Source organism: Oryza sativa, chromosome 2 (genome assembly GCF_034140825.1).
Source record: "Oryza sativa Japonica Group chromosome 2, ASM3414082v1".
Classification (NCBI taxonomy): domain Eukaryota; kingdom Viridiplantae; phylum Streptophyta; class Magnoliopsida; order Poales; family Poaceae; genus Oryza; species Oryza sativa.
The window spans coordinates 11,357,094-11,376,917 of NC_089036.1; the positions used below are offsets into that span (position 1 = coordinate 11,357,094).

Genomic DNA, 19,824 nt, shown 5'->3' on the forward strand with positions numbered 1-19,824 from the left:
GACTGCCGCTCGGTCAAGAATTTGGCCGAGCGGTTCCGGAAAGCCGATGAGGAGAAGCGGCAGGGCCGACGAGAGGGCAAAGCCCCCACGACCTCAGCCGATGACCAGCGAGGGGAGGCCAAGAAGAAGGCCCCCGCCGATGATGGCGATGACAGTGAGGATCTGGAGTTCCAGATACCTCAGGGAACTGTCGCCACGCTCGACGAGAGGGCTTGCGCTCACACCTCTCGCTGAGGCTTCAAGGCCATGAGGCGAGAGCTTCTGGCCGCCGTTCCAACCCACAAAGCGGCTCGAAAGGCGCGCTGGTCGGAGGTGAAGCTCACCTTTGACCAGAGCGACCATCTGACAATGCTCGCTCGAGGTGAGAAGTTGGCCCTCGTGGTCTCCCCGACCATTCACAACGTCAGGATGAAGCGCGTCCTGGTTGACGAGGGAGCCAGCCTGAGCATCATCTCCCCAGCCGCCTTCGACGCGCTCAAGGCCCCGGGGATGAAGCTCCAGCCGTCGCTGCCGATCATCGGCGTGACTCCGGGACACACGTGGCCCCTCGGCCACGTCGAGCTCCCGGTAACCTTCGGCGACTCCACCAACTTCCGTACCGAGCGGATCGACTTCGATGTGGCGGACCTCAATTTGCCTACAACGCGGTCCTGGGCAGACCTGCGTTGGTGAAGTTCATGGCCGCCACCCACTACGTCTACCTCCAGATGAAGATGCCGGGCCCTAGTGGTCCCATCACCGTCTTTGGCGATGTCAAAATCGCCCTCGCCTGCACGGAGCAAAGCGCCGACAACCTAGCGGTGGCCACGGAACCACAGGCCCGAGAGGCCTCCGCGTCCCGCGCCTCCAAGAAGCGCCTCGCCTCGGCTGATGAGGTGCCTGTCAAGGAGATCCCCCTTGGCGATGATCCATCCAAGACCGCCAAAATTGGCGGGACCCTGGACGCCAAATAGGAAAGCGCGCTCGTCTCCTTCCTGTGGGCAAATTCCGACGTCTTCGCATGGAAGCCGTCGGACATGCCCGAGGTCCCCAGGGAGGTGATCGAGCACCGCCTCGCCGTGAGGCCGGATGCGCGACCCATCCGGCAAAAAGTGCGGCGTCAAGCCCCGGAGCAACAGGCCTTCATCCGAGAGGAAGTGGCGCGGCTCCTAGAGGCCGACTTCATCCGCGAGTATATCCATCCGGAGTGGCTGGCGAACTCGGTGGTTGTCCCGAAGGCCAACGGCAAGCTCTGGATGTGCATCAACTACACAGACCTCAACAAGGCATGCCCTAAAGATCCCTTCCCTTTACCACACAGATCAGATAGTCGACTCCACTACGGGGTGCGACCTTTTGTGTTTTCTAGATGCCTACTCTGGGTATCACCAGATCCGCATGGCTAGGGAAGATGAGGAAAAAACTGCCTTCATTACTCCTGTGGGCACCTTTTGTTATACAACTATGCCTTTTGGATTAAAGAATGCAGGCCCTACTTTTCAGCGTATGACTCGTATCACTTTAAGTAGTCAGATAGGGCGCAATATAGAGGCGTATGTCGATGACCTGGTGGTAAAGACGCGCCACCAGGACATGTTGTTGCAGGATTTGGCCGAGACTTTCGACAGTCTTAGGTCCACACGCGTGAAACTAAACCCCGACAAGTGTGTGTTCGGTGTGCCGGCGGGCAAACTCAGTTTTCTGGTCTCCTCACGAGGCATAGAAGCTAATCCCGGGAAAATACGCGCGATAGAGAGGATGCGCTCCCTCGGGGCGACGGTCTGGCCCCTCACCACTTAGGTACCACGGACCGAGCGCGGATTTACCTTTTCGCGAGAACGAGCCCGAGGGGGGGGAAGGATGGGGTAAGAACGGCATTTCGATCACAGGGAGGTCAATTATATACTTTTGCTCTTGTTTTTTCTTTCCGTGCCGTATGCATTCAATGGAGAAAGCAAAGGGGTAGAAAGTGCGAAAAGGAAGCTTTATTTACAGACAAGACCGCACGATAGCCTAAAGACAAGTGTCCGCTGCAGGCACACAACAAAAGGAAATTAAAAGTGCGGATAATCACGGAGTGCCCAGGCCCCCGAGGCCGGCGCCGCTAACGACGTCGTCCCAGTCCTCGCCACCGACGTCGTCACCATCGTCTCCGCTCCCGCTCTCCTCGTCCGAGGCAAGCCCGAAGGTGAACCGGGGGGCCGACCCCTCGAAGTTAGAGACGATCGCGTCGGCCACCTCCCGGACTTGCTCCCGAGCCATTGCCTCGGTCCCCGGGGGGAAATCCTCGAGTGCGCGCCATGGGACGAAGTCAGGGTCGCAGGCTTGGTGGCTCGCGAGGACCAGTTCCACCGCGACCCGCGCCAAGGAAGCCGACGACGATTTCACGATCTCGCCGACCTCCTCCTCCAGCCTCTCCAGATCCGCCGCCAGCCTGTCCAGCCGGAGCGCGAGTGCCGGCTGTGTGGGCGGGAGCTTACTATCCCGGCGCACGGAGATGCCGACTCGGCGCCTCGCGCGCTCCAGCCGATCGACGGCATCGGAGAACTGCCCGGGTCCGATCTCGTTCGTAAGGCGGAGGGCCGCAATCTCCCCAGCCTGGTCTTGCACCAAGCGCTCTAGGTCGGCGATAGTGCTCTGAGCCGTGGTAAGCTGGCTCACCAAATCTGCGCCGCCGGGCTGCACGCCCGCCTCCAGGTCCTTCTCCCAGGCCTCCAGCTCAGAAGCCCTCACTGCCATCGCCGCGCACTCAGCGCGGGCACTCTCCAGATGCCGAGCCTCACGCCGGCAATGGCCTCCTCGCGTTTCGCGAGTTGCTCGCCCAGCCAGCGTGAGGCCACCTCACGGCGGTTCACCTCGGCTTCGCGCTCGGCGAGTGCGGCGTCCCGTTCCCGGCACGCCTCTTCCCGGAACCATAGCTCCTCCGCGTGGCGGGCCGCTGAAGCTTTCACGGCGAGGGTGATCCGGTCACGCTCGGCTGCGGCCTCCTCACGAAGGCGAAGGGAGGCCTCCGCCTCCACCGCCATTCTCTCATGGACGGCCAAGGTGGACTCCCGTTGATCTAGCAGACGCGCTCGATCCTCCAGCGCCTGAGCCCGCCTCTCCAGCTCCTGGGCTCGCTGCGCCTGCTCCTGGCTGCGCGCGTCCTGCTCGCGCTGGCTCTGGTCAAGGACCTCGATTCGCCGACGAATCGTGGCCTCAAACTCCTGCGCGGAGCGGGCACGCTCATCTAAGGCCTTGCGTTCAGCCTCAAGCGCCGCCGTTCGAGCCCGCAGCGAGGCATCGGCCTCCGATACCCGCCGCTCTTGGGCGGCAGCCGCATCGAGGATACCGCGGCATCCTTGACCCTCTTTGCCAGGTCCTCGGCATGGGCCTCGTACTGTAAGCGGATGTCGCCCAGCACTTCGCCCAGGACGCTTGAGGCAATCAGTGCTGCCTGCCGCTCTTCCTCCGTCTCCCGCATGACAGAGTCCAGCGTCTCCTCGCGCGCCTGGATTTCAGCTAGTTGGGCTTGGCGCATTTTGTGTCCCACCTTCACCATGTCGTCCACGGCGCGGCACCCCTCGTCAACCCGCGCGCGGTCCGCAGTGAGCTGTGCCCACTCTGCCTCCAGGACCGCTCGCTCTTCCGCCAGGGCTTGAACTTGGGCGTTGAGCCCCTCCTGGACGGTGGAATTGGCGGCGGCGAGCACCTACAGGAGCGGCTCCAAGCTTGCCGAAGTCGGAGTCGGAGAAGAAAAAGTTGCGGTCCGCCCCCGAGACGACGGAGTGCTGCTGGATCCCCCGCGAGACAGGGGGCTGCTCTCAGCCCCCCTTCTGCGCGACCAGCCCCGAGGGCGCCCCAAGTGCAAGGGGGAGCGGTTGTTCCTCTCGCCCCCCACTTCGGGCCCTCGGGTAGATTCGGCCTCGGCCTCGGGCTCGGGCCCGCCCGCAGTTTTGGCCTCGGCCTCGGGCTCAGGGCCGTCTCCGGCCTCGGCTTCCGGGCTGCGACCTCCCTCGTCCCCCGCTCCCGGGTGGCGCTCCGCATGGATCCGGGTCTCAGAGCCGCCCTCGGGAGGGACGTCACCGCCGCTATCGCTCGCGGCGGGTCGAGTCCCGGCTGAGGTGAACCCAGGGTCGGACTCGGTGTGCGGCCCGTGGGCCCCGCCGGGAGGCTGTGAAGGCCCCGCGGCCCTGGATCGGCCAAGTCCGGGCCGCTCTGATCGTTCGGATTTTGTCCCCTGCAAAGGGTCGGACCTCGAGATCCCCAGGAAGGAATCTCACTACAAAATAACCCTGATCGCGTTAACGAAGAAAAAGAAGAGGAGGGAACAAGAGACCGAGATGAGTAAAAAGCACCGAAGCGGGTGCCGGCAGTCGTACCTGCGGGGAGGGCGGTTGAAAGTCCACTTCGGGGGCTCAATGAAGCTCCCCCGACACGGCTCCGTTTGGCCTATCTTCCAGAGCCGCTTCTTCTTCCGTCCGGCCTCAGGCGCAGTGGGGCGCTTGTGGCCCGCCGACGGTCGGTCCGCCCCGCGCTCGGCGCCCCCTCTGTGTGGGGGAGAGGGCGGTCGAGATTCGGACATCTTCCGCTTCCCTTTCGGGTCGCTGGCCGAGTCGACCCCGGGTCCGCGGCTCGGGCCGGGTGCCCTGGAGCTGCCACCCCCGCTGGGGCCGCTTGTCCGACTCCCGCCTGTGGTCAACCCGCCACCACCCACGCCGATAGCGCTACCACCGGTGCCGCCCCGGCGGGACCGACTCCTGCTGGCGCCGATGGCCGACATCACAGCCAAGATACTCTCCCGGTCGCGGTCGCTACAGAGGGGAAGGATCCCGTCTGGAATCAGTGTTTGCTCGGCAGTGTCCACACCCAGCACCCGCCGAATCACCGTCTTCGCGTCCTCCTCGCCCCAGTCCCAGCGCTCGCCCACATGCGTGCGCATGGGGTCGTTAGGTCCAGTGTACTCCCACGCGCCATGGGATCGATCTTGGAGAGGCGCGATACGGCGGCGGAAGTAGTCGCCAAAGACCATTGCCCCCGTGAGGCCAAGGCTTCGCAGGCCCCTGAGGCGATCCCGCACCGCGCCGTACTCTTCGCCCAACTCCGAAACCGCTAGCCATGTGGCGGATCGTTCGGGAGGGCCAGCGGGAAGCCGAAGTCGCGGGTGGTCCAGCAGCGCGGTGTAGAACCAGTCCTTCTTTCTGTCCTCCCATTTCTTTCGGAGATGGCTCTCGATGTATTGCCCCGCTGTGCCTGGCCGGGGCTAGAAGTAACATCCCCCCACCACCGCGCCTTGCAGCAGCTGCCGGACGAAGAAAGACTGGAACAGCCGCATCGTCGGTCGCACCCCGATGAACATCTCGCACAGATGCGCGAAGATGGCCAGCGTCATCACGGCGTTGGGTGCGAGATGCAAGGCATGGATCTCATATAAATCCAAAACCTCGTGGAAGAATCCAGAGAATGGCGGGATCAACCCCGCCATAGCAAAGGACAGGAGGTGCACAGATCACTCCGGGTACCGCGGCCGCGGCCGCGACTCCCCCGCCATCACGGCGGCGCCTTCCGACATGATCTTGCGGGGGAGACTAAGGTGCCTATCCGCCGTAATGCGCGATGCCGGAAGCACTGCGTCACCAGCATCTTGAGCCATGATGACCGGCGGAGAAACGGTGAGGGGCTTAGCGTGCGGGGTAGCGTGGAGTGGCGAGAATGTTAGGGCTTAGGGAACGAGTTTGCGGGTGAGCAGTTGGCGAAAGGAAGGAGGCAAAGTCCCCGCCTCCGTATCCTTTTATCCTTGCCTCGCCCGCACTCGCCTCCTCGTTTCACGCCCTCACGGTTGCCCCCACGATTCTCGCGCCCGCAGTTGCCTAATCGTTTCCCGCGACCACTCATCACGTCGCCCACTGAATCCACGCCCCGCATTCAGTGCGCCTGTCAGCGGCACACTCGATAAAGGGCGTGCGACGGTCACGGGCGCAATCTAGGCGAACCGTCACCAGTACCGCCACATGCGTGGCGGGCGAGGGAGTCGAGGTGTGGTATAGCCGACCCCCTAATTTTCACGCCTTAAGCATCCTCATCATCAGCGCGGTCAGTGGCGATCAAACCGCTGTTGTGGTTGATACGCCGACCTGGCCACTCGGCAACATCCGCTTAGGTTCCCTGCCGGGCCCGCAACCCCAGCTTGGGAAGTCGTGAGGCACCACGTCAGACCGACCTCAGGAGGCCAATGTCCGATATGGTGCCGGGGGCTACTGTCGGAGATATGGGCTCGGGGGTATGCGAAGTGTGGGGAATCTACCTTCCCATCCTGCCATGTGTCCCTACAGCCTGGTCCTGCCCCCGCAGTCCGCGAACCGCAGGAGCGGCCGGGGGGGTCGGGGCCTCGGGGTGCCACGTCATGCCCCTCGGGCCCTTGCACCGCTTTGCCCCGAGGCCCTCGCCCAGCCACCATTTGGCGGGGGGAGCGAGCGAGGTGAGGGCCCAGGCTGAGCCTCCTTTAATGCGTGCAACGCCCCAACTGCCCCCTGTCACATTTAATGTAGTGGGGGCAGACGTGCGGCGTGCTAAACTGACGCGCCATAGTCAAGAATGACCGGTCTGTGACCGGCCTAACGCTGGTCACGTCTGACTGGACCGACAACCGTGCTCCCACGTCGCATCTGCTTCTGGCGGAGTAGAGGTAGGTATGACCCGTCCCATCGGAGGGTCATTCGGACGGCGGCCACCACAAGTCTTCACCCATTAATGAGGGAATGACAGGGCTGTCCCCCGTGTCATGCGAGGGACGGCGCTGAGCCCCATTCAAGGACAAGCTGTGGTTCAGGTTCCAGGCGAAGGCACGGGTCGAGTTCCGGTCAAGATAGGGTGGGACCCCACCCGAAAGAAGAGTAGGTAGAGGCGGTGCATGTGGTATCCCCTTGAGATATAAAAGGAGAACCTTGCCCACCGAGCAAAGGGACGATTCTCAACTAACTTGGGCTCTAGGAGAAGAGTGTTCTCCCGAGTTTAGGAACCCTTGTAACTCTCAATCTAAATCCCAAACACAGGAGTAGGGTATTACGCTTCTCAGCGGCCCGAACTTGTATAATTTGATTGTGTGCGAGCTAGCTAGGGGCCTTAGGGATGGATACGTTTCTAGAGGCGAGTTTCTTCCCCCGGCCGAACTCACGAAAGGGGGGTTTCACGACCTCCCGCTAGAGAGGATCATCCCTCGACAATCTCCCAATCACGATGTGGTTGTGCTGCATAGGTTTTAAACTTTTGAGGAGATGTTTTCTCATTGTTTACATATCGCATATTAATTAATAATATAGATTAATATATATCGCATATTAATTAATAATATAGATTAATATATGATACAAGTTAAAATTCGACTACTACAAGTTCAAAAAAAAAACTATAGTTAACGGTTAAATTCTTTTCTTTATGTTGTTGCAACTTGTAAAGGTTAAATTTATCTTTTATGTTTGTGAAATAATCTACTGATCTATCACATATTAATCCTATATTGTTGATTTTTTTCAGTTTTTTCATAACAATTTAAATGATATTTAAATAATAAGTGATGTCCCTAAAGAGCTCCTTATAATCATTTCCCGTACATCGGGAGGAGGATTTGTACAGCGTCAGGACTCACGACAACGGCGTGCAGAAGCAGATCACAGTTGCAGCAGTTTCTACTGCCTGGCAGCAGGATAAACTCCCAGCATTAACATCACATCTAGGCATCTATATTGATAATAGTTTCTTTTTCCAGGGAATGCGCACAAATATGATGCCTGGAACAGATGTCATTCACCAATGTGTTACATTTAGCTGGTTACTGGTCAGAGAAACAGGAGGGAGGGAGGGAGGGAACATTTGGAATTTTTTACATGGAGAGAACTCCACATGGAAAATGGAAAAAAAGAAAAAAACTCCATCGAGACAATTTGGAGAGGACTTAAAGTGTTCCTTCAAGAGACAAACTATGAAGTGCTCTAGATAGATCGCTAGTCCTCAGTACACATTTTCCTCCCAGAATTTTCATTCCTGTCAAGCAGCAAAACAAAAATGTTCTAATAAGCTACAGTAGTAAAGAACTAAATCACATAGGCATGCTGTCAACACTACAGTAAAGCCTATAAGCAATAGACTGAGATGTAACACTGCCAAACATCTCGTTTGAGTTTTATCTTTTTTCTCTTTGTTATTTTCAAAACCGGTGTTTCCTCACTACTCAAATATGACCAAAGTATTTAACAGCACATGTGATTATTCTGAGAAAACGGTAGACATCTCCTAAGCCAAGTTTTCTTAAAACCAGGTAATTTGATTCCTTTGAACCATAAACTGTTTTTAATGTCAATTAAAACGTAATACTATGAAGTTCATTGAAGATAATCTATTCCAGTGAATACCATCATATTACTATCATTAAAAGAAAAGAAACAGTTGGTTGAAAGGCATTTTTAGGATACTCACCCCAAAACTTTGCATCATTTTCGTCAGTGGATAACAGAACCTCATGGATCTGACAGTGCTCTATGACTCCCAGGCTCCAAAATTGATTCCATCGGATCATCCATCCTACCCACAGCAACAGATGAAGGTATAAATAGATGTTGGACAGATTCAATTTCAGTAGTTCAAAGTACACCTCACCTCTCTCAAGTAAAAACTGATTATCAACCAAATACACCAGAGTACATAGGCTAGAGGAAAATACAAAATAGAAGAGAGAGAGAGAGAGAGAGAGAGAGAGAGGAAGAAGAAGCAATTAATCTGGCATACCCTGTAAGATGTGCTGGAAATTTTGGTGGCCAGATCATCAGCAGTGGATATATTCTTTCAATATCCCCATCCTCGGGACAGATTTCGTAAACCTTGGTCATGTTCTTTGCAACGATGTCCAATAAGAATATAGAATCATCCAGCTTTAGAAATGCTGACTTCCCAGCGTTTGCGATTCCGAGAATACTGACATGGGCACACGATTCTCCAGCCTCTGTAACGGATGCTTGAAGTATATCATCCCTTGCAACAGAATGAGATAATGTCCATGTAATTTGAGACAAGTTGTGAGTCCACACTTGAAGTTTTGTGGGGTGGAGACATACGAGAGTAAACTCATCCTCGAGCTTGCCTTCGCACAGATCAACCTCATCACAATCTTCCAATTCAATCTCATCAGTAATATTCACTTTGGTCAACTCCAGAGTCTTGCAATCCAACACAATGATGATGCTGAAGTTAGTGAGGAGAAATAATTTTCCAAAAGCATGAACTCCTAATGGTATGACCAGCTCGGCCTGTTCATCAGGTCCTGGGAATGAAATAGTGTCGGACGCACGACCAACCCAGATGCCATCAACCAAATGAAACAGATAAGCTATCATGCACTTGCATTTGTAGCCTAAAGCCAGTCGGTAGTACTCTCTCCCATTACCACCATCCTCAGGAAGAAATTCATGGAGGTTGTAGGTGAAAGAACGATCTAGCCACACTTTCAGAGGGGTCTGTGGGTAGACAGAAATATCAGCAGGCGGAAGAAGAGGACTATGCACCGCAAGTTTCCCATAGATTTCGACAAGCACACGCCCATTTCTGGAATCCCACATGCTCAAGGGCACATCGCTCCACGCATCGAAGTGTCGGCTGGCGCGGCCGAGGAGAACACCTAGCTCAGGAGGATGGCCTTGCAGGGCTACGAAGCGAGGGCAAGAGAGTACCGAGGAATCGATGTAGAACCCCAGCGTCGGAGGGGGGTGGAGGCTGCGGAAGCGGCGGAGGAAGACCAGGTCGGAGGCGTTGCGGAGCCAGGACTTGCAGACGAGGGAGGCGCGGACTAGGCAGTGGGGCAACGCGACGCGGACGAGGATCTCGCGGAGGAGGTCGTCGTTGTCGAAGACGCTGGAGGTCGCCGTAGCCGTAGCCGTAGCCGCCATGGCCGTCACCGTTGCTGATAGGGATAACCGCGCCATCCCCTCCGATGCAGCACCATCACCCAGCTCCCCGACGGCCATTTTCTCTTGAGGGGAGGGGAGGAGAGGGAGTGGAGGTTGACGAGGGAGAGACGGGGAGGAGGACGACGACGACGAGGAGTAGGAGGAGAAAGGGGAAATTTCGATACCCCGCCGCCGCCGCCGCGCCGCTTGATCAACCAGGGGAAATTTTCGTTTCTCCGTGCACAGTGACTTCTGGAAACTTCGGGAATCCCGCGGAGACTTCTGGAAGCAGCAAATAGATTCTGGCCTCCTGTGTCACTTGGAAAATTTACACGCAGGAACTAGGAAGTACTAGTAGGAGACTACTAGTCATTCCCAATGAAATACACAAATAAAATAACAGGATCGCTAACCATCATTCGGCAGACAATCCACCTTTTTAACTCTTGAGAATTTCGGACAATCCGAATGAGAAAACATAGAAATAGAAAAAAAACATGATTTTGATAGGAATATAAGTGTAAAACAGATGATTGCAATACACAGGAAAAACACATGAATGGTCGTTTGATTGGACTGCAGGAAAAATACAGGAATTAGAGAAGAGATAAAGACTCAAAGGAAAGTTTCCAAGAGGTTTTACCTCATGTTAGAATTCCTCCAAAACTTGCATGGCATTAGGCAATCCATAGGAATTTCATAGGATTCCATAAGATCCATTCCTTTGATTCAAAGAGCTATATAGGAAAAATTCCTATAGGAATGAAATCCTCTAAAATTCCTATGAATTTCCTTTGAATCAAATGGGGCCTTATCATTCGTGTTCCCCTTTTCCTTCAGCTCTAGTGATCTACTCGTCTTCTCCAACACTTGCGACACCTTAAATTTTGGTAGAGACCTACGAATTAGGGTCTCGAGTTAGGGTCAGGGTGGGTAGGGGGAGGTGGAGTTTGTTAGTTTTAATGGGATGGCAGAAACAGCCTAGTGGTGGGTGGTGGGTCAGGCATGCAGCGAGGTGATGGCAGCGCCACCAAAGCCATTTGGTCAAAAGCGGGCGTTGGGCCAGTGAGCAGTACGGAAAAAGTAAAAGGACCAATAAGGAGGCGAAGGCCGGTGGTGGTGGATCCGATAGCACCGAAGATAGGGAATAAGGCGATACGGGGGTAGCTCGCTGCCACTGGCTTGACGAAAAGAAGAGGGGAGGGATGGGGCATGACGAAAAGAAGAGGGGAGGGATGGGGCAGGGGGGAGGAAGCCCGTTGACCGGGGAGGGGGCTGGGGGCTCACCAGAGCCGTTGTTGCCCTCCGGCCAAGCGGTAGCGCGGTGGGGTGGTAGAGACGGGGGATCGGGTGAGCGACGACGCACTGATGGTGTGCAAGGGGAATGGAAGGAGGAGAGGAGTTAGGGTTAAGGGGGTGCTACACGAATCCTAAAACAAATCGAATGGTCCAGGAAACACAAGATATATGGTGGGATTTTCTACACATGTTGATGTTGACACAAAATCTGGTGCAACAAAATGAAGGCCTAGGAGATCTGCGCGGTTTCTGAAACGCTGAGCAGTACTCAAGGGATTGCAACTATTGAAGGAAGTTGTGGCCGATGCAATTGAGATTATTGGTGTCCCCAGCCCCCTTTGAAACCTCGACCCCATCAGCCTGTGCCCCTGACCGAGCCAAAGTGGTGTCCCTAGCCCCCTTTGAAAACTCGACCCCATCGGCCTGTGCCCCTGACCAAGCCAAAGTGGTGCAGCCAGACCACGTATTTTTTTCGCCCAAGCGCACACTAACATGGCATCGCTACAGTAAAAAACCATGAGGTGGCGTGCTAATGTGGTCCTCTTTTCCTCCCTCTCTCAAGCATATATGTATGACATGTGGGTCCAGAATGTCAGGAACGAGGTATCTCGACGGAATTGCGGCTATGTGATAATTTCCAGCGTTAATGTTGCAGTTTTCTGAAATGTGGTGTAAAGGTTGCAGCAAAGTGATAGTTTAGTCAATAAAAGTGTAGTTTTCTAAAATTTACTCTAATAATAAGTAGAAATAATACGTAAGATAGCTAGAGAATATAAGCTTATATAAGTTGATGTGGTTTACGATAATTATTAAATAGTATATAGAATGATGATTCAAATGTAAAAGTAAGCTAATGTGGCTTTATGAGAAAAAAAAGAGAGAGATAATTTGGATAATAGATTAATCATCTAAAGACAATTATGTGCAATATGTTCAGCAAAACACAATTATGTCCCAGCGAGTTCAATATTATCCTACAAATATAATAAATTATACATAAAATCAATTTAACTGATACTCAACACATCGTATAAAATGAACACCATATATAAGAGTGCTTTCCCAATTTCAATTGCACGCACGTTTGAATGAGTCAGTTTGCGGTACTTATTAATACAACTCAAAGCTTTCACTTCAGTTTAACACTTCATTCCAGACACAAACGAAGTGTTTTATTTAATTGTTAGCTGCAATTCACAGTAACAATGCATCACTGCAGTAATTTACAACCACCATGTTAGTTTATCCCCATGACATACGACCAGCGCTGTTACCAGCTCCTCCTCCCTTTTTTCCACTTGTCATCTTAACCAGCAGTTGTTGGTGCAAATGTCGCCCTGAAGGATCATCCTGCATTTGCAATAAGAAAAAAAAAAACTCTAGTCAGAAGTTGATTGCAATTTACCAGTCTATTCTAATATTTGCTCCAGTGTGGTGATAATGAATTATTAGCGACAAAATAATAACTATGGTGCATATCTCACCCTAAGACAGCTGTTGAATGTGCCATCTTTCAGCTGAGGAGGAAGGCAAGTCTGCAGTGCAGCGAAACCCCTGAATTGAAGAGGGAAGGAAATGGACAAACGACATTAGTGCTTCTGAAGGAGAAATATGAAAACATAATTCGGTGACATTTAAGCGATAGAATAAACCTAGGATTCTCTGACATCCTGAGGTAACAACGGATAACGTGTTTCAGCAACCTCTTGGAAGGCTGATCAACCATTGAGGTAACCACGGTTGCTAAAGCAGCTCCCACAGCATAGAACCGATCAGCATTGGCACAAACATAAGCTAGACCGGCGTCATCTACGACAATTTTTTCAGTGATAAAAGTTGCCACCTGCATGCATATTTGACTGAATCAGTTTACGAGAGCAATGGGTTTAAAAATTAGCAGACTAAGGGACCATTTTCAGAACATCAAGTATAGTTTATGGTACCTATATTTGGTTTTAGGTCTATTTTTTGGGGGGAAATAACCGATAATTGGTGATGACAACCTAGCGTGGCCGTTGGTTATATGTGCTAATTTATGGTTTGTTTGGTTATATATAATCCAGAAAAAGCGAGCCACTTAATTTAATGTAAAGAGTATTCATATATATTAAAATTATATAGATACAAATATGGTATACTGAGTGAGAGTAGTGTACTTCACATATTACATGATCAAAAAATAGCTAAGAGTACTCAAAAGTCAGTAGATGGCCACTAGTTTGAAGCATTCAATCAATGAATTGATGCAAAACTGCATGATCGACCAGGCCTAAAGCACATTTTGAATTGACTAGTAAAATGCCCAAGCTTTGCTATGGGCAGAAGAAAAAAAAATCATAATATGTCATACCAATATATATATATATATATATATATATATATATATATATATATATATATATATATATATATATATATATTTTATCAAATACCTTACTATTACTTCTTTACTTATTTACTTATGTTATTCACTTGTTTGGACCAAACGTTGGACTATTCCATAATAATACAAAATATCATACGGTAATTTATAAAAACTACAAAAGCAATAGCAAGGTTAGAGATGCAAGTGGGCAGTCCCGCTACCCACATAAAAACCCATTTGCTAGTTCATTTCCCACATGGTAGTACAAAATTTTAGAAGAAAAAAATAAACTAGAAGTGACTTAAGCGGGCTAAAAAAACCCGCTTGCCCGCCCCGCTTGCATTCCTAAGTGGGGTGACAGATTCACTGCCACCACCACTAGAGGCTTTTAAAGGAGTATAGGTGACTCTAGGTGAAAAAAAATTAAACGTGTTCCTTCCATTTTTTTTGACGGGAAAGAATACTGAAGAACTAAAGGTGGTACTCCCTCCGTTTCACAATGTAAGTCATTCTAGCATTTTCCATATTCATATTGATGTTAATGAATCTATACATATATATTTATCTAGATTCATTAACATCAATATGAATGTGGGAAATGCTAGAATGACTTACATTGTGAAACGGAGGAAGTAGTATTTTAAGGGGGATTAATGTGTCTGGCTACATACAGTTTTTGATAATTCACTGCCGATCGTCATATTATGCAGGCATAGAGGAACAAATTCATTTTCCAGCAGAAAATTGATAATTTTTGGATCATCAACCTGCATGCATGTATAACAAGTAAAATAAGCTTCACTCTAAATTCTGGAGTGGTATACTGATGAAACCCAAAAAACTATAGATTTCTTACATGAATGTGCATAAGTGTAGTAAGTGGTGGTACATAAGTGTATAAAGCCAAGATGGTTTATAGTAGTTCTAGTACATAAGTGCATAAATCAATACCACCACCAGTGTTAATGCAATAGTATCTTTTGACATCACAGTTCAGAGATAACGGAGCAAAATTAGGCTTGAGTCTCCCTCAGATCTGATCTGATTATATATGTAATTAAGGAGCTAATTAAAATAAAAATGCTTACTCTTTCAAGAGTTTGTTTTGTGAGACATCTATTAAACTTTCTTAAGATACAACCTATATAATATTGAGACATTCAAGTTTATAATTCTCAGCCGAGTTATTGAGAATTACAGTGGAGTCAGGCTCAGTGAGACTAATGGCTGGTTTCTATCAAAAATTAATAATTGTATCGTGTGGTGAGAAAATTGAGATCAGATCTATATATTTATCAGCAGTTCTGAATGCATACTATAAGAGCTAGATGTGTTGTGCTATAACACAGCAATTCTTATAATGTCAAACTGATATTAAGGTCTGCAGAGAGGGGTCTGTTTCATGAGATGTGGCCATTGTTTTCAAAAAAAAAAAAAGCTACTTGTTCATTTATTGCTAATTGTTGTGTGTAAGTTGTTTAGCTCTATATTACACTTGATGAGTATTTCATACTCAGCCTTTTGTTTTATTTTGTTTTAGGTACAAAGTATTTGCAGCATGCATGGGCAGGAGTAGCAGCCTTGATCTGTGTACTTTATCACTAATTGTAAAAATAAAATAATTTACATCATGTTGAGGTTTTCCATGGTTATATATATGGAACTGTTTCTAACATAATTATCATATGATGTGCAAGCTATGTTAAAATCTTATTTTATAAATTGTCATTGTAGATGTCCTTATTTAAGGACATCTACAATGACAATTTATAAATAATATAGTTGTTACCCACTAACTATAAAGTTCAACATGCAAGTGTGCCACATGATCACCCACTAGTAATTATTATCTATAGTATCATAAATCTCATTCAAACATATATTATTTATAATTTTGCTGTATTTTGAGAACTCAACATGTAAGATATGTCAAACCATCCTCTCCACATTATTTTCATATTATTTAAACATATACATATATTTTTTTCTATAATGTATAACATGTATTCACTCAGATATCCTGTAGCATGGTGCAGGGTATCAACTAGTTACCTTAACAAGAGCGCCAATGACACCCAAGCTGGTCAACCGCAAGTACTCAAATTGTTTGGCCTTGTCATCAGTTTCCAAAAATGCACATAGGTACAACGGAATGCGGGCTGAAAAAAAAACAATATCGAAAGATAGGAAACAACAAAATCACTAATAGCAAACAAACAAAAGACTAAAGTTTGTACCATGAATTATTTTACTACAAAACGTAGTATATGACACCCCCAACTATCAATATTGGACATTTTAACCCTTTAGCAGTTTTTGAATGGTTTTTCATACACATGAACGCCACATAGGATGCCACATGTACTAGAGGTCCATGTAAGCCCTTATGCATTATATGGGCCCTGCTCATATTGGCTGCCTACTCGTTGCTCGTTGGCATCATGTGACGGTACATTGATGGAGTGGCGGTGGCACGTTGAAGGAGTAGCGGCTTAGCGACGAGCAGCCGCGGCATGGGGAAGGAGAAGCAGGGAGTAGGGAGCGGGGAGCAGGGGCAAACGGTTGCTTCGTGTGCCCATGGAGGCGGTGGTGAGGGGAAGGAGTAGCGGCGAGCTGCTGCTTCACTCGCTCGCTCAGGCGACATGGCGGGGAAGGAGCAGCAGTGAGCGATTCTTGTTGTAGTAGCCTAATAGGTGGGACCCCCACCCCTCTTCTTCCTCTTCTGACATGGCATCTTTGTACAGGTTGGATCCTTCATCATGTCCACGCATATCAAAACCAACCTAAATCTACTTTAGAGGGTAGTGTTTGGTATTGATAGTTGTGGGGCAAGGGGTGTTATAGCTGGTTTTGTAATTAGGGGTGTGTTTTAGATAAAGACAAGAAGGGTAAAATAGACTTATTTATCCCAAAATATATATGGAATCATAGGTATGATATGTATAGGTATTACTTTTATTTTGCGAGGTATAGTAATATTACATAATAATGAGTGACATCATTGAGGTTGGGAGGAAGATAATTAACAAATTACCCCATCAACATATTTCAGTTTAGACATATCCATGATCTTTACCTTGTAAGAAATGGGTCCTAGTCTCCGAATGTGAAGCAATACACTGCGCAATGCAAATAAATTAAATAAAATATGATTATCATAGTATTTGGTAGATGAGAAAAGGTAGCAATATAAGTGTACCTGAAGAAGTGCTAGTGCATTGCAAACTCGGTTTGAAGCACCTAATGACAAAGTTGGGGGTGAAAGTGCAGGGTAGACTACTATAATCTCCTGTTTGTTTGTCAGTAATAAGAAAAAGTGATGAGTGTTTGTTATACCACACATAAATAAAAGTAAGCTCAGACATCAACAAGTTGAATTAGCACAGTTATTGATATGATCATCAACTCAACTTGTGCTAATGTTGAATTACTAAGAGTGGCTGACATCAAAACCACCTTTTTGGAGAAGACCTCAACAAAAAAAAAGATCACGTAAATAGTACAACACAACAAAAATTACTAATTACTTGTGGGATCAAGCATGATCATACCTGGAGCAGTGAAGCAACTATGCCAAAAGAATTCCACAACAGCAGAGCCAGGTTTTGAAACATCTCTCTTTTCTGAAAAATAGTTTCAAGAAGCTGCATTATTCTTAGGTTTTTCTTTCCATGATGCTGTAATGTGTCAATTGCATAATATGCAATTTACCATTACTTATTCAATTAAGAACAATTACAAAAATAATCAACCTGGCAAATAGAAATTAATTAATATCTCAAGGTAAGAAGATCTATCAACCCTTTGAGACCTCAAGGTGTGCTTTCTCACATAGATTAGTATTAGAAAGGTTGAGGACAAGTTTCTCTGCTAATGCGATGTGTACTGATCCTTCGCTCACTACCAGGTGACACCCAATGTCAGAGCAAGAAAGATTTTTGAGCCAGGCAAACATCACTACTACTATCATTTGCTACGGAGGAAAATAAAGTGTTTTTTTTTCTGTTTCATATAGATGTATGCTTTTATAAATATCTAGGTCTTAGCTTCATTGGTAACATGTAACATTACTTCCTTATAGTCTTGCTCTTTAAGGGAAGGCATGAAGCTTAGCACGCTTGGTGGGAGATGTGCGTGCACACCCTCAACATTCAATCTCTATGTCATGTTGGAATCAACCTATTTGCTTATTTCTTCTCTACTAGTTTGATACTGAGATCCTCCTTAGTATGGTTCATTCTCTTTTGGCACTTCCATGGGAAAGTTCCCCTTTCCTTATGCTTTTCTTTTGTTTAGTTTGTACCTTTTAGAAGTATGTATGTAATGCACATGCCTTTTTATCATAGATAGCTTTGTCTTTATGTAAGAACAAGGGACTTTGCAATGTGAATAAAGTCTGTTCCAATAAGATTTTGGATGTATTTTGGTTTACTTTACATAATTGTCTATACTGCAGTTAAGTCTATTCTACGTAGATCTTCTGAGTTGTGTACACTTTTTCTCAACCTAGCATCTTTTACACGTGCAAATGCCAAAACCCAAGAAAAACAACTTTTGGTCGGTTTTCCAAAAGCCATTCCACCTCTGCATGTATGTAGAAGCTACTAGAGTAATTCCCAACTCCTACCCCTCTCCCTGTTTTATTTATAGCGGCCAGTGGAAACATGAATCATGTGAACTTCGAACACTCACCCTCCTCCTCCCTCCACCCTCCCCCCCTCTCCCACACACTCCTCCTGTTCCCTTAGGCAATTTATTGTCTCAACCACAATTCTTGTAGTTAGAATGCCTGACACTATGTAGTAGTCTAATAATCTTTATGAAAAATATCCAAACCTAGCAAAGGGGCCTTACTATTGTATTGGTTAGGTTAATTGGCATTTGCAGTAATATTGTCACATCAATGCATGCCATGTCACATATTGTCCAAAAATTTACTTAAATATTGCATATTATCGACAAATTTTATTTTATTTTATACATATTTATTTAAAAATTGAGGGAGAAACTAATAGTTATATATGTTGGAGAATATATCTCATATAGCATCATTAGATAATTCCTTTCATGCACAAATCTGCAATAATAAATAATGAAATGCAAAAAGGTGCATCATCTCTTTTCAACTGTCATTTATTCATATCACTTGTATTTGGTGGAAAACAACTCATTAGTATTTTAGTAAATCAAGTTTTACGCAACTTGGAGCCCATACCACTTCTTCAAATAAAAGGAATGATGTAATAGACAATTCCCAGAAAAGATATAAATTACCTTGCGTAGCTCGGAAGGAGCATGTCGTTTGAGTTCTGGATCTAGCAAATCAAGAATAAGACGCTCAACAAGTTCAGGGTCTCTAGGGCTAGGAACCTCACTAGTCAACATAGCAAATATGTGTAGACTAGCTATATCCAATGAAAGAAGTGATATAAAACTCTAAGTCAAACAATCCCCAATGCTTCTACAGGAATAAAATAGAAATATGTGATACATAGGGGCACTACAGCCTTTAAGTAGTGTAGATACAGATGATGTGCATTTACTTGTGTCATAAGAAATCAGTAGAAACTGTTCCAGATAAATGCACATTATCTTGTTGGTTTCTTTATAATCTTTGATGCATGTTACTTTTTCTCTAAAAAGAATCCAAAGTTAAAAACTGCAGCTCCACATCTGCGATGAGTCATGCAAAAGATAAGTATTAGCGGTTCATACCTTTTTTATGTCATTCCTATCGTGTGAAGCACATGACAAAGTGTAAGTTCGGTTCCTTTATTTTTGTTAATATATGACCAGATCACTAATCTTTCTTCAGAGTGAGACAAAACTCACAGGAAAATAATGATTCACATTAGAAATTTTCCCATGAGTTATCCATCAGAATGAAACTCTCAAGGTGGTGGTTGGGTGTGGGCTGGCTGGGGATTCAAGAGAGGAAAGATGTTTTTTTTGGAAAGGAAAGAGGTTAGGGCATGTTCGGATTATAGGATAGGAAAAGTGTACAAATTTAGGAAATGAATCTAAGTGTAAAACAGAGTAATGAAAAATAAAGGAATACAAAAGTTAATAACAAGTTTCAATCAATCTGGTGCATCGGCCCATATTCAAAGATCATATAATTGTTTAATTGATATCTTATAATAATCAATCTTGTACTTATAATATCTCTATTTGGTCCGATCTATTAACATTGGTTTTAATAAAGTTAGAAGATTCTTTGCTGATGTATTCTTTGCTTTATTTTTCAAAATTATATCACATCCAAAT

At 47.5% G+C, this 19,824-nt stretch overlaps 3 protein-coding genes across 8 annotated transcripts; 1 reads left to right on the forward strand and 2 right to left on the reverse strand.

Moving 5' to 3' along the window:
* Nucleotides 1-246: 246 nt before the first annotated feature.
* LOC136355211 (uncharacterized) lies at nucleotides 247-1,385 on the forward strand. The gene is made up of 3 exons (XM_066307608.1): nucleotides 247-567; nucleotides 675-875; nucleotides 954-1,385. Exons 1-3 carry the CDS (start codon nucleotides 247-249, stop codon nucleotides 1,383-1,385), a joined length of 954 nt encoding a protein of 317 aa, XP_066163705.1.
* A 6,342-nt stretch (nucleotides 1,386-7,727) lies between these two features.
* Nucleotides 7,728-10,156, reverse strand: LOC9266853 (uncharacterized). Of its 2 annotated transcripts, XR_010739045.1 has the most exons (4): nucleotides 9,066-10,156; nucleotides 8,740-8,982; nucleotides 8,431-8,535; nucleotides 7,728-7,998 (listed from the first exon to the last, which is right to left on the reverse strand). XR_010739045.1 is itself a non-coding variant. In XM_015768281.3 (3 exons), the coding sequence occupies exons 1-2, from the start codon at nucleotides 9,969-9,971 to the stop codon at nucleotides 8,472-8,474; spliced, it is 1,296 nt and encodes a 431-aa protein (XP_015623767.1). In that variant the 5' UTR covers nucleotides 9,972-10,156; the 3' UTR covers nucleotides 7,728-7,998; nucleotides 8,431-8,471. The 2 variants fall into 2 exon arrangements, 1 of the variants encoding a protein (XP_015623767.1); XM_015768281.3 differs by having other exon boundaries at nucleotides 8,740-10,156.
* A 2,065-nt stretch (nucleotides 10,157-12,221) lies between these two features.
* On the reverse strand, nucleotides 12,222-19,070 carry LOC4329079 (cell differentiation protein rcd1). 5 transcript variants are annotated; one of them, XM_015768283.3, is made up of 10 exons: nucleotides 18,832-19,070; nucleotides 17,109-17,180; nucleotides 16,969-17,028; nucleotides 16,757-16,846; nucleotides 16,634-16,676; nucleotides 15,610-15,716; nucleotides 14,229-14,324; nucleotides 12,896-13,035; nucleotides 12,677-12,746; nucleotides 12,222-12,542 (listed from the first exon to the last, which is right to left on the reverse strand). In XM_015768283.3, the coding sequence occupies exons 1-10, from the start codon at nucleotides 18,940-18,942 to the stop codon at nucleotides 12,435-12,437; spliced, it is 897 nt and encodes a 298-aa protein (XP_015623769.1). In that variant the 5' UTR covers nucleotides 18,943-19,070; the 3' UTR covers nucleotides 12,222-12,434. The 5 variants fall into 5 exon arrangements, with proteins under 5 accessions (XP_015623769.1, XP_015623768.1, XP_015623771.1 ...); XM_015768282.3 differs by having other exon boundaries at nucleotides 12,845-13,035; nucleotides 18,832-19,066; XM_015768285.3 differs by lacking the exon at nucleotides 14,229-14,324 and having other exon boundaries at nucleotides 12,845-13,035; nucleotides 18,832-19,068.
* Between the last annotated feature and the right edge of the window lie 754 nt (nucleotides 19,071-19,824).

What these genes read in the sequence shown, in the direction of transcription:
- LOC136355211 (XM_066307608.1), top strand. Translation starts at nt 247, where the DNA reads ATGAGGCGAGAGCTTCTGGCCGCCGTTCCAACCCACAAAGCGGCTCGA. An exon ending in TCGGCCACGTCGAGCTCCCG is followed by an intron (nt 568 to 674) that starts GTAACCTTCGGC and finishes GCGTTGGTGAAG; the next exon opens with TTCATGGCCGCCACCCACTA. An exon ending in GCCTCGCCTCGGCTGATGAG is followed by an intron (nt 876 to 953) that starts GTGCCTGTCAAG and finishes GACGCCAAATAG; the next exon opens with GAAAGCGCGCTCGTCTCCTT.
- LOC9266853 (XM_015768281.3), bottom strand. Translation starts at nt 9,971, where the DNA reads ATGGCCGTCGGGGAGCTGGGTGATGGTGCTGCATCGGAGGGGATGGCG. An exon ending in TTTCCAGCACATCTTACAGG is followed by an intron (nt 8,536 to 8,739) that starts GTATGCCAGATT and finishes TGCTGTGGGTAG; the next exon opens with GATGGATGATCCGATGGAAT.
- LOC4329079 (XM_015768282.3), bottom strand. Translation starts at nt 18,942, where the DNA reads ATGTTGACTAGTGAGGTTCCTAGCCCTAGAGACCCTGAACTTGTTGAG. An exon ending in CTCCTTCCGAGCTACGCAAG is followed by an intron (nt 17,181 to 18,831) that starts GTAATTTATATC and finishes ACTATTTTTCAG; the next exon opens with AAAAGAGAGATGTTTCAAAA. An exon ending in GCAGTGAATTATCAAAAACT is followed by an intron (nt 13,036 to 14,228) that starts GTATGTAGCCAG and finishes ATATGCATGCAG; the next exon opens with GTGGCAACTTTTATCACTGA.